Raw genomic sequence first — 12933 nt, 5'->3', positions numbered from 1 at the left:
CAATCCAGCCCTTAGCGCCCTGCTATTCCAGTCCTGCACCCCCGCAGTTCTGCCAATGTGCCTCAGTCCAGCCCTTACCGCCCTGCTATTCCAGTCCTGCACCCCCGCAGCTCCGCCAATGCGCCTCACCCCTGCCCTTAGCACCCTGCTATTCCAGTCCTGCACCCCCGCAGCTCTGTCAATGCGCCTCAGCCCGGCCCTTAGCACCCTGCTATTCCAGTCCTGCACCCCCACAGCTCTGCCAATGCACCTCAGCCCTGCCCTTAGTACCCTGCTATTCCAGTCCTGTGTGATAAACAGATTCTCTCCATTCAGTCAGGCTGGGGATTGTGTACAGCCAGAGGGTCTGGTTGGGAATTCGCCAAAGCCACGTTCACTAGTAAACTCAGCCAGGCTTGGAACCCAGCTCTCCAGGGGTGAAAGGTGAGGGTTCCGGCTTGCTTCCCTGCTTCCCTGTGGCTTTCACTGAGGCAGGATATGGAAGACTTGTTTATTGGGCGAAGTGGGGTAAGGAGAGAAGATCCAAAGAATTTATGTATGCCCCCCCCCCACTGCAATGTCCCTGATGGGAATAGCATGTTTGCTATGTCTGAGGGCACCCATTACAACAAGCTACAAAATACATTTAGGGCATTGCTGAGATGGGTGCATTTGCCCCAGCGCTGGGCTGAAAACCAGCAGTACCTTCCCAGCTTCAGGCATTGGCCTGCTCCTGGGGTGGGGGTGTGGTACCCGGCAGCTGCATGTCCAACTCACCTGCACATGCTGCAGACAAAGCACTTGGGGTGGTATGTCCTGCCCAGGGCAGAGATGACCTCTCCAGTGATGAAGTCGCGGCAGCTGTCACAGCGGGTCCCGTAGAGCTGCTGGTAGTCATGGGTGCAGATGTACTCCCCGTTCTTAAAGAAGAAGCCTGATTGGGCCAGGTCACAGCCGCACACTAGAGAGGGAGAAAACAGCCCCGAGGGGAGAAGAGTCAGCCCAGCAAGCACCTTCACAAGCTGGGCACGTTTCCTCCAAGAGCTTCTGAGAGATGCCACAAGGTGAGACGTTTCTGAGTCAAGGTGAAGTCATTGGGGGGTCAGCCTGGGCTAGCACAGTCACAGCATCTCAGCAAAGCACTTGGTACACTCCAGTGCATGCTGCACCCATTCCCATAAGGACAACAGCTGAGGGCACACAGGGAGTGAGGCCATGTGTTCCCCCCATCGCTTTTACTGAGGTCCCCTCGGTGGCCCTGTATCTTCACTCCTGGTTTCCACATTCCTCCCTTCCCTACAGCCCCACTTTTTTTCAAAATGGTTGCAACTTGGCCTACGCACATGGGAGCTTTGAATTAATCCTCAGAGAATAAGCATTAAGGTGAAGCACTAACTGCTTTGACCATCATAGCCTGCTGGGCTGGACTTCTCTATAGAACTCACCAGCCGTGTCCCAGTGCACACCAGGAGGGTCTCTGGGAAAACCTAGCATGAATTCTTCAGCTGTAGTCTCTCAAATGTGATTGTTCCAAAAACTTGATCAGGAGCCTTGGGGGTGGGGATCTGGCCTGAGGACTGCAGACATCTCAGTAGGTTCCTTCCTTTCCACAGCCGGCCAGCCCTCCAGCTCTGAAATGCTGAGGGGCCAGTGGGCACCTCCTTCAGCCCCACAAGATGTCACTGTTGGGCTGCGGGCCCGGTCCAGGATGAAGCCTCCTGGTTTTGGAAAGGGATGGGCTGTGCTGAGAGGAAACTGTAGGCCGCACCCAATGGCCAAAGGAACTGGCCAGCAAGATGATTCTATTGCATTGCAGCCTGGCATGACCGAACATGGATTGGGCTAATCTAAGAGCTGCATTATTCCCTCACCCTGCCCACCACACCTGATGGCACCTAAACAGGGTTAGGCACATCCCCCTTCCCTCTACATTTTGCCTTTACAAATATCAGAGGTTTTTTTTATTTTAATTGCTTTAGTGCTCGTGAAAGTGATTGCCAGGTAGTATTAGCTAGCACCAGGCATGCTGGGGACAAGTGCCATGCAAACTTCCTCCACACAGACCCACCCCTAGAGTTTACGCACTGGCAGGCTCTTCCTCTAGGCTTGGCTAGGAAAGAGGCCATGTAGCTGCAGTAGCTGTCCAATGACTCTAATGGACCCCAAGGCCGTCAGAGCTGCTGTGCCAGGTTTGGAAAGGCAGCCACCACCTCCTTCATCACCTGCTGTGGCACCAGCATGAAGTGAGTTTCACGATTATGAGTCTGACTTTTACCCTGCATCTCTTTCAATACCAATAAAGCATCACACACTCCAGGGATTGTCCTTTGAGCAGGGGTACAGAACTGGGGGTCTTCCAATGAAATCCCCCCTTCAGCCCAGGAGCTCTGCTGCAAGATGGTGCAACTGCAGAGAGTAGCAGAGCAGAGCATTCAGTGGCACAACCCATCCAGCCTGGACGGTGGATCTTCTGCTCCCTTAGTTTTGCCCGTGACTTGGGACTGTTACCAGGAGCTTTTAAACCACCCCAGGAAGCTCCCATGGGTGACAGGTGCCTCTTCAGTTTGCTTCTTTTAAAAGAAATCAAGAATCAGCAGGATTCAGCTGCTGCTCCTGTTACCTTGTCATGGCAAAGGCATTCACAGACCTGGAAAGTCGCCATGGGAGTAGGAGCACAGGGCCGCTGATGCTGGAGACAGGAACAGAACTAATCTCAGCCCATTAACTTCTCCAGGAGAAAGAGGCTGCCTTCAGAACTGCCATGCAGGCGGCATGGCTGAACGATGCATGAAAATGTCTGTCGGGGGCTGAGTGGCCAAGGAGTGCTGCTTGCTTGATGGGGCAGGCAAAGAGCTAATTCTGGTCTGTGAATGGATGGGCCCCAAAGCTCTCACAGGGTGTGTGTGTGATTTGACATCACTGCATCAGCTGGGGAGTGAAAACTCTTGTTTCAGGCTCTCTTATATACCCTCCCATTCCCCAAGCTCAGCAGAGGGATCTGAGCACCCAGGAATGAGGCAGCAGAAAGTGCCAAGATTATCTCAAAGCACTTTATTGGCATTAATGCCCCAGAGTCCCTTTGTGCCATAGAGAGGTATCATCATCCCTATTTTACAAGTGGGGAAACTGAGTCACAGGGAAGGGTAGTGACTTGGTGCTCCAAGGTCACACAGGAAGTCTGTGGCACCTGCCACAACACTGGGATGAAACTGGTCCTTAGTTCCATGCTCTAACCCCTACCCCATGCTCCCTCCCCTAGTGCCAGGTTGTAGAACAGAACAGCTAAGCTGTGCGGGGAGTCCAGCTTACATTCAGGGGGGCTGGTCTGCACTTGGAGAGGGAGACCGGACTTGCATGGCGCTTGGAGAGACTTGAACATTCAACAGAAGTCCAGCAACCCTTTGGGGTATTTAGCGCTAAGCTGAGCAGCTCAGCGTCCTGCCAGCCACGCTCTGTGCAGGTCTCCTGTGCACTTGTCCAAGGCATCGCTGGCCTGGGAGTAGATGTCTGCCCAGTTCCCCGAGCCTTATGTCCTGCCAGGGACACTTACCATGAGGTCCCAGTCAGTCTGCAAGAGGAGCTTCTCACCACAACCCTTCTTCTCACTGCCTCCACTGATACCTCCTGCTCAACCGTCACTGCCTGGCCCAAGTCAGTTCAGGAAGCAGCTGGAACGCCCCAAGCTGCAGAAGCAGCACGCAGCCCCCCAAAGCCTGCAACCAGCTGTTTGCAGTGCTGTGCTTCTCCCACCTTTGCACAGATGTGCTTCCATTCCCAGCTGGGGACAGGGCCACCTGTGAGGTAACGCTCAGCTTCCCGGGCCTCTCGGAACGGACAGCGCTGTTGCTTCACTCGGTAAGCAGCTATTGGGCAGAACAAAAGCAGGTGCCTCTTCATTCCTCCTGCTGCATCCTCCAGGTACTGCAGTGATGAGGCTGGACGGACGGACGGACCAGCTCTGTCAGATTCAGCGCAGGCCCAGACACAGAGGCAAGAGTTGCAGAGGCAGGTTTTGGCCCCATCTTCCCCAGGGCCAGAAGCACGTTGGCGCTAACCGTTGGGCAATGGCTATCGAGCTCTCTGGGCTGAGGGCAGGCCTGAAAGCGAGGAGGCCAGTGCAGGGGCTGGGGAAAGGTGAGGCTGGGTGGGGAGGGAGCTGGGAGGGGGCAGGTGGGGGAGGAGGGTTTCCTCTCATAATTTATTCCCTTTCACTTTGAAATCAGACGGCAGCCACTGCCAAGCTCTCCCCGGTGGCTCCTCGTCCCCTTTGAAGCTGGAGCCAGTCTGAGCTCTTTGTCTGGTGGAAGAGTTTGCTGTTTTGCACAGATAATGCAGTGGGGGAGGGGTTTCTGCAGCAGAGCGCTGTGCACCTGCAGGCCAGCACCGAGAGCGACCTGGGCCCGGTGGGTGGGGGTGTCTGGGAATCTGAGGCTGGCTGTATCCTGGGGAGGTCCCTGTGTACACGCAGGGCGGTGCGTGCATGCAAAGGAGACGTACATATAGATATATATATTGAAAGAGAGAGATAGTGTGTATATGGGGTTGGCTCTGACTGTGGGAGAGACCAAAACTACCTGGGAGAGAGAGACCCTCCTCCCCGCCCGTGCATGAAGGAGTCACTAAGTGCAGGCGATTTGTGCCCGGGTTAGCGTGAGGTGATGGGAACTAGGAGGAGCAGAGGTCTTTAATGAACCCTGGTAATTCTGTGTTTTACAATTTATAGATCCTGCTATTGGCCCTCCTAAGAGCGGCTCTTTTAATAAACGGACTAAGGAGCCCTTTAGCATCTGTTCAGGGCCATTAGCTTTAACGGTCTCTCAGCTCTGCTCCCCTTAAGCCCCTCCTCAGGACCGGGGGAGGAGCCCAACTGGCCCACGTTGCTCTCAGCAATCACTGCAAATGGCCCAGGAAGAGCACAGGGAGCTGTGCTTGGGCGATGCACAACGGTGGGCGGGGGGAGCTTTACGCCTCCAGGAGGCAGGCTGCCACGCAGCTCAGGGCACTGCGCCAGGAAGGCCTTGCCAGCTGTTGGGAATGGGATGGCCCCTGCATGAAGTGAGTTGGTGACTCTCACAGTGCAGTTCCTAGTGGACAGGTGTCCACAATACACAAACCACCGTCACAACCATACGCCCCACCCTCCACCCCCAGTTGGCTCATTCCCGGAATGAAGCAAGTCCCAGGATCCGGCTGAAATTAGAAAGTAAGAAGCCCACACTTCTTCTGCACAGGTTGGTGAGCCTTGTCAAATTAATTAACTGCTATTAACCGTTCATTTATCCAGTGCAGTAAACGTACATGGGACTTTGCGAACACAGATGGGGTCAGGTGCATTTCCCATCCCAGCTCCCGCAGGAGATGCACTGGGGCCAGGCTTAACATCCCTAACTTGGCATCTTCCCCGATCTGCCTTATTAAGCGTGAGAGTGTCTTTGAAGCCCTGCAGCAGCACATGGAGGTTGGGAGTGTGCTGGGGGTTTCTCCTTTGATCAGCCTGTGTGAAAGCACCTCTGGATCAAATGCGCTGTCCCCCGGGACTCCCCTGAGGGAGTTTAGCCCAAGCTGCAGTACATGGCATCCTGGACCACACTGATTTCATCCCCATTTCATATCAGTCAACTTCATTATTGTGGAATTAGTCAGTTACCAGTCGACGACCCTGCCAGGAGCAGCTCTTGGTTTCTGCCCCCTTTTCTCCAGGTTTTATCTCAGCTGGGGCCAGCAGCATGGCTCAGAACAGCTACTCCCTTCTCCCCTCTCCCTGGGGCAGGAGGACTACTAGGATACTGGCTGAGGCAGACTGCAAGGCCATGCATGCAGATCAGAATCATGGTGCATGAGCAGAGCTGTGCACAGGTCCAGGACTAGGAAAGCAAAGGGGGGCTGTAGGGCAGGATTAAGGTGCCCTGGAAGACTCATGTGGGATGCCAGGACTAGACTAGCAGCAGAGAGGTTTGCGGATGTGGAATTGAGGTGCATACACAGAGCTATTGGGGTAGGAGAGAAGGTGGGGAGTTTGTGCAGCACTCCCCCAAGCCTGGCTCTAGCCAGCTCTCTCAGTCTCTCCCGTGCACAAGCACTAAATCCCCACCCCCACCCAAGGAATCAGAACCCCTTGTGAGAACCACGTAGGTTTCACCACGACTCAGAGGGGCTGGATTAGTCACACACAGGCCTTTCAGCATCCAGCACAGATACCAGGCAGGTGGGGCAGCACGACCAGAAATCCTTAAAGCTGTAGCCTCCTACCTTGGCAGGTGAAACACCTGATGTGGAAGTGATTGCTCTGGACGCGCACCACCTCTCCCTTACATGTGTCTCCGCAGCGGTAGCACTGGATGACGGTGGAGCTGCCCCCGGAGCCATACGGGTTTTGTTGATAGGGAACTGCTGGTGAAAAGGAGAGAGTGACAAAGACAGGGTGTGTTACCACGAGGGAGGCAGCTGGCTGCAAGTCATGATTCCAACACAACTTAAACGGTGAGCTCTGTCTTTTTGTTGTGTGTTTGTACAGCACCTAGCACAATGGGGCCCTGATCCATACCTGGGGCTCCCGGGTGCAACTGCCATACAAATAATGAACACTATCATAATAGTGATGGAGAAAAGCTACAACAGCGAAAATGGTCAGCAATTCATCACCTCTGTGAAAACAATACATGCCCCAGATGGGCTGTCAGTGAGAGATAGCTCTAGTGAGCAGAGCAAGGGACTGGGAGTCAAGAAACCTGGTGTTCTGCTCCTTGCCCTGCCCCGCATTCACTGCAGGCCACTTCCCCATCTGGGCCTCAGTTTCCCCATCTGCACACTGAGGACAATGAGACTGACCCAGCTTTATAAGCTCTGCAAGGTCTTGAGACAACAGATTCTAAAAAGGGCAAAACATCACTCCTTCTTCTCCTCATTCTAGGTGAGTGGGCTTGGAATAAACCACCAACTGCCCCAGGAGATGGGGCAGGTCTGCGTTATGGGCCACGTGCAAGCCATGTACTCGCTTCTCAAAGGCTCGACAGTTGGGTGCACAGAAATGGAAGTCAAAAATGAAAATTGGGCTTGGCCACTGGGCCCTGTCTCCCTAGGTGCAGCCCCGGACTCACCTAGCCCCAGATTCTGACTGGCTTTTACCAAGCAAATGATGCCAAGAACCTGCCGCCTGGAAACGTGAGAGCCCAGGAGCAGGAGGATCCATGGGGACATGTACTGTTCTCCCAGACTCGTAGAGCCTCAGGTCTTGCACTGGCAGGTGGAGCTCCCTGAGTCCCTGCTATCCCGGGGGGAGTTGGTGGGGCAGGGCTCTGGTTTTCTGAGGTTCCTTTCTGGACCAGTGCAACCACGTAAAAAAACCCAAAAAAACTATAGCTGGAAGGATGAGAAGTGAAAGCACATGCATCCTGCAGCCGTGCTGAGAAGTACAGCCCCAAAGGAGTCTGTCCACACCCCACACCTGCCCCCACCCCGCTGTCTCCCCTTCCCTCCCGTTTGGGGTGTATATTTACGGCTGCAGCCAGGCAGTGTCTCTGCAGTTCCCAAACATCTGCTCCCCAGCCCTCGGAAGAGGAGCTGCTGCCTGAGTAAACACATCAAAGTCCAAACACTAACCCCACTCTCCAGCAGATGCTTCCCAGCTGCAGAGTCAGCAAGGAGCCTGCCGAACAGCAAGCCCTCCCAGAAACTGCGTCTCCTCCCTTCCGAGGCCAGCACAGCTCCTTTCCTCCCCACCAGGACAGCTGCCCCTTGCTCCTTTTGCATGATCAACATGAGGCCACCTTGCTTTCCTTTTCTAAGATGAGTCTGGGGCTGGGGAAAGGCCCCACCAGGCATCCCCAGGGAGGGACATCCCTTCTTTCTCCACAAACCAGGGGCAGTAGGGACAGTGGCTGGACAAGCTTCCTACCCTCTGCCAGGCTGGTGCATCACAACAGACCTGGAGGGAGAGCATTAGTCGTGTTTAGGGTGACCAGACAGCAAATGTGAAAAATCGAGACGGGGATGGGGGTGGTGGTAATAGGAGCCTATATAAGAAAAAGACCCCAAAATCAGGACGGTTCCTATAAAATCGGGACATCTGGTCACCCTAGTTGTGTTCTGTAGCCCATTCAGTCGTGGGCGTCTGCTGAGAGAGACAACAAACTGACAATGCCAAACTTCGGGGGGGGGGGGGTGGGGGGGGGGGTTTTTAGTGATGCTGACACCTATTTCATTTGGAACTGGAGTGACACCCACTAATTTATTTCACCCAGGCCTCCAAACAGCTGTCAGGAGATAACAATCTTCATTCTGTACGGACCTAGGCTGGGATCGGACCTAGGCTGGGATCAAACCTGCCCCCGGGAGGTGAAAGGCTCCACTTTTCATCATCAACCCCCAGAACTGGTCCTCATCACCAGTCTGTCTGGAGGATGGGACAGCTCCCCTGTGGAGCTAGAGAAGCACTGGAAGGGAGCAGCCTCTCCAGAAATCTCCTTGGGATCCCCCAGGGAGTGACTCCGCTGCGGAATGCAGGGCAGACACTGGAAGGGCGGTTAGACTGTGGCCAGGTAAATGGTGGAAGCGTCACTGCTTGAGCCATTAAACTGGAGAAAACCCTGGAAAATAGACTGTAGACAGGAGTGCACCAACTTCCTCAGTCTGATGAGCATGGAAAAATCCTCTGGGGGATTCTCCTCCAGCTCCCCTCCCCAAACCTGCCTCCCTCACTGCTAGCTCAGCAGAACATTTCACACTGCAGACCACCAGGAAGGGCTGTGTACACCGCAGCGTGAGAAGGACTGGGGAGCAGAACAGAACCCTGCTCTTGGCTCGAGGGGAAGAGGAGTCCTTCCCCCTCGGATTTCTACAAGCAACGGATTTCTCCCTCAGAACACAGACATCACAGAGGGATAAAGGGCATCTCCTGTCAGTTACGATTTCATAGTCCTTTGTTCTAGGCGCGTCTCTCCCACGCAGTGTGCAGTAGCTTTTGGACACGGGACTGAGTTTTTAGGCCCGAGCAGCAAAGTATTTGTTCCTGCTGCCACTACTGTAAGAATGCAAAGAGCGTGTGAGGCTCGGAGGAGATGAGTGGAAAAAGGGCAGTAGGCTGAAGCCCCTGAGCAGGAATTTCAGTGGCTGGCGAGTCCGAGCCAATGGGCTGGAGGCTTGGTAACCCCAGGATGAACTATTTCGATGGGGGGAAAACGAAACTGAGGTTACTGAAAGCCTGGTACATGAACAAAGGCCCAGAGCTTGAGTGAAGGGACATCAAACAGCAGAGATCTCTCGGCAGAAAGACACATCATTAGCTGTAGTGATGGGGCTATATTCAGCAGATTCGGTGACAGACTAAGAGAAAGAGAAAGAAGAGAAAAGAGGAAGAGAAAGAATCAGCCCACTGTGGATTCTTATGCTAAAAACCCAACACAAATTAAAGAGTATCTTGTGCCCAAATCCCATCTGATATGCCAAACCCTCAGCCAGTGATCATCTGAGCTCTTTTACCGGTCACTGAGACAGGCTCTTTGGGTGCAAAACAGTGTCCACAATTAGTGACTTCTAAGGTGTGGCCCCTAGTCCTGCCCAGACAGGCAATCCAGCCTGCTGTAATCCATCTCCCCTCCTCAGTGTGGAAAGCTGCTGTCTAGGCAGGGCATAGGAAAAGCACACTTTCCCCGATGCATTTGATACAGGTCACATACAGACTCAAGCTCAGGCCCAGATCTGGAGCTGAACTCCAAGGTTTGCTGGACTTTTCATCCTGCAAATGTTTTGCATACACAGAACTCCCGGTGACGCCAACACAGATTCTGCAGGTGGAGGGTTGCAGGACTGAAACCTGGAGCTGTGGTTTGGCCTATCATAGAGATAGCAACTAGCTCCAATGTTTGGCTCTGGACCTGAGCTTCTCCAAGGTCCCAAATGTTGGTTCTGACTCACTTCTAGTTCCAAGAGATGAAATTATTCCCAAATGGGCTGATTTTCCTGAGGTTTGAAATGGCTGGGCTGCCCAGTTGGCGGATCCAGTAGTGACAGCATAGGAATCTCCGAGTTCTGCCAATAGAGCTCATCACTGCAAACTAATAAAACCCAGCAACAAATCCATGTGCTTGCTCAGACATCGCCCAGATGGAAATAAATAACAGGGCATGACTCTGAGGTCCTAGATCAAACCACAGAACAAAGCACTAAAAAATAGACTGACACGAACTGTTACAATACACAGCTTCTCAGCAGGGAGCATTTATAGTACGATCGCATGCCTATGTCCAGGCGATGTCCAGGGCCGTAGAGAACTCTTCTCTCAGGAAATGCTTGATGAGAGAGGACTGTATATGTGGAGGAAGGAAAAGAGCCTAAATGCTACACTGGCTAGGCTCTCTCCCTTATATGCTCAAACACTGACCAGGAAGAAACCTACATTGGCCTCTAGAGGAGGGTGGACTGGATGGCGCCTAATAGTCCCTTTCCAGCTCTTATTTCTGAGAGTCCAAGAAATCCAAGACTGTTCCGCAAACCTGGGGCACAACTGTTAACATCACATGATCCAGGGTCCCTACTAGACTAAGTGGTCAGGGTCCCCCAGAGATATACATGATACTGATACCTGGTATATTGCAATAGCTTGTGAATACCGATATATTCTGTATGGGATGCCAGCAGAGAAAGCGGTGCCAACCTCCTCTGCCAGCCCATGGGATAGAGCCACGCCACTCCGGAGGCCTTGGCCAGAGAAACTGGGGATGTGAGTCAAGGAATTAATCAACATTTGAATAAACATTAATAAAAATCTGTGTCGGAAAATTCATCCATCAATTATGGGCTTCTTGTCTCTAGGGGGAACTTCCCGGTGACCATAGCAACCTGTCACCAAGCCCCTGAGCTGACAATCTGACAGAAGAGAGGAAGGCAGAGCGAGAGAGAGAATAGGAAAGAGTAGGAGAGGGATGGAGGAGCCTACTGAACTCAATTACACCAGTGTAAATCCTGAAATCAGAGGAGTCACTCCAGATTTACAGCAGCATGTGTGGGATCAGGATCTGGCCCAGGGAATCATCACCTTCTTGCATGCTCACTTTGTTCAGCATGAAGTGGAAAGCTCCCCCAAATTGAGAGTAACCTCAGGTTGGCTCTGGAATTTCTCCTTCTAAACATCAGAGCTTTGTTTCGCCCTGCCTCTGTTTGTTTTCAAGAAGCTGGCTGTTCCCTCTTGGCCCTGCACGGGAAGTATTACACATCGCTACACCCCCTAGCAGAGGGACAGCTGATCAGGGCAAAGCTCATTATGCCAAAATAATCCAGTAATAATGTAAGTGGCATTAGGCAACTCGCAGGCTGAGATGCAGGAGTCAGGGGCGGGGGGTGGGGATCTAAGCTGCGCTACCACAGGAATGCCTTAATCTCACCCTGGTTCACTCCTGCCCGAGATGGACATGCTTGTTTAGCAAGAATATTAAGCCAAGTTCACCTAATTGTTAATGCACTAACTCCCAACTGCAGCACTAAAGGCTGTGGAGGGCTAGATTCCTCCCTGGTGTAATTCCAGCCTCTTCCAGCAGGGATGATTTGGCCCATAGAGTCCGACGTGGCCCCCTGGCTGCTGTTTTCCTATTTTTACCCTATGCATTGGTAGGGGTAGGGAAGGGAAGCCATCTGGAACTCACGGCTTCCCAGCCTTGGGCTGTATCTCTTTCCAATGCCTTTGCCGCTGCATTTGTCATCTCCAGTCAGTGATCAGGACCCCACTGTGCCTGGGACCGGTGACCACATCACCAAGGGCTGTGATCTTGTCAGATCTTACAAGCTGAGCGGGGCTGGGCCTGGTCAGCCCTTGGATAGGAGACCACTACCGGAAAACCAGATGCCGTAGAGGCAGATGCAGGTGCTATTCCCCGGAAGTCAATCCTGAAGCCGAACCCTAGCAGAGCACCAGGCGTGCTGTGGTGCTGGGACACCAGCTGAGAGGCCACATTAGACTGTTCACTAAAGAGCTCCCGGGGCACGTCCCCTGCAAGTGAAGATGTTCGTTCCAGTATTCGTCGGTAATCGCTTCCTCCTAAGGCCCCGCTGCAGTCTCAGTTAGATAAACTGTTTTTCTTCCTTTCCTGTCCTGTCCACATGCTGTCCGTGTCCTAAATCGTGGTGTGGCATTGCTATGCCCTGCCAAACAGCTGCTGCCTTTCTCCCCAGAGGAGTGGCCGGGGGAGCAATCCCCGCATAGTCCGGGATCCTTCGGGATGAAAGAAATGATCTTCATCAAAAAGATAGGGGAGTGAAGCCTCCACAAATAACAGGGCAGAAGCCATCTGCCAGGTGGCAAAAGAACCTGCTGTCCCCAACCATGCTCCCTACAGACATTGCACTCATCGGCCAGGGCTAGTGGCACCACCTGGTGCTGCAGTGAGAGTGACGGGTGCCTAGATACTAGCTGCTTAAGAAATGCTGCTGATAGATGTCCCAGGGACTGTGGGAGCCGATCTAACAGGGACTCAGCGCAGCATGCTTAGGTGCTGAGAAAGTGTGAAGTACCTCATATGGCTTTGCACTGCCCCCTGCTGGCTGTCCCAAGAGCCACTGACTGGCTTAAAATTGGTCTTAAGTACAGACCAGCTTGGTGCTGTGATGGAAGCAGCTCAGACAGGGTGATATACACACCGAATCAGCTGGCTTGTGGGTGCAATGTAAGCAGCACAGCACAGGACTGCCTTAAGGATGAGACGTGATCAGCAAATCACCTGATTGAAAGGTGTGACAAACAGAGTGTAAGGTGGTTCAAAGGTGTGATATAAACAGAGCATAAGCTGCCTCAGCAATGAGATATAATCAGGGAGTCAACTGACTTGGAAGTGTAGAAAGCAGGCTGGATCCCTGTGTCCAAGTGCCCTGTTAAACCCTGCGTGCACCGAGTGGACTGGATGAGTGTTTCGGTACAAGCTGGATTGAATCCATGTACTCAACAGGAGGAAAGTGTCCAGATGCACA

At 53.1% G+C, this 12933-nt stretch overlaps 1 protein-coding gene across 7 annotated transcripts in view; it reads right to left on the bottom strand.

Moving 5' to 3' along the window:
• Positions 1-12933, bottom strand: part of ABLIM3 (actin binding LIM protein family member 3) — a 105276-nt gene that overhangs the window by 46146 nt on the left and 46197 nt on the right. For all 7 annotated transcript variants that reach the window (XM_026658044.2, XM_029912946.1, XM_029912947.1 and 4 more), the window contains 2 exons: positions 6229-6366; positions 757-940 (listed from right to left, as the gene is read on the bottom strand). In XM_026658044.2, coding sequence (XP_026513829.1) covers positions 757-940; positions 6229-6366 — 322 coding nt within the window. The remainder of the gene's footprint in view (positions 1-756; positions 941-6228; positions 6367-12933) is intronic.

Source organism: Terrapene carolina, unplaced genomic scaffold (assembly GCF_002925995.2).
Source record: "Terrapene carolina triunguis isolate 2854851 unplaced genomic scaffold, T_m_triunguis-2.0 Scaffold395, whole genome shotgun sequence".
Lineage (NCBI taxonomy): Eukaryota > Metazoa > Chordata > Testudines > Emydidae > Terrapene > Terrapene triunguis.
This window is presented reverse-complemented; position numbering and strand designations above follow the sequence as displayed.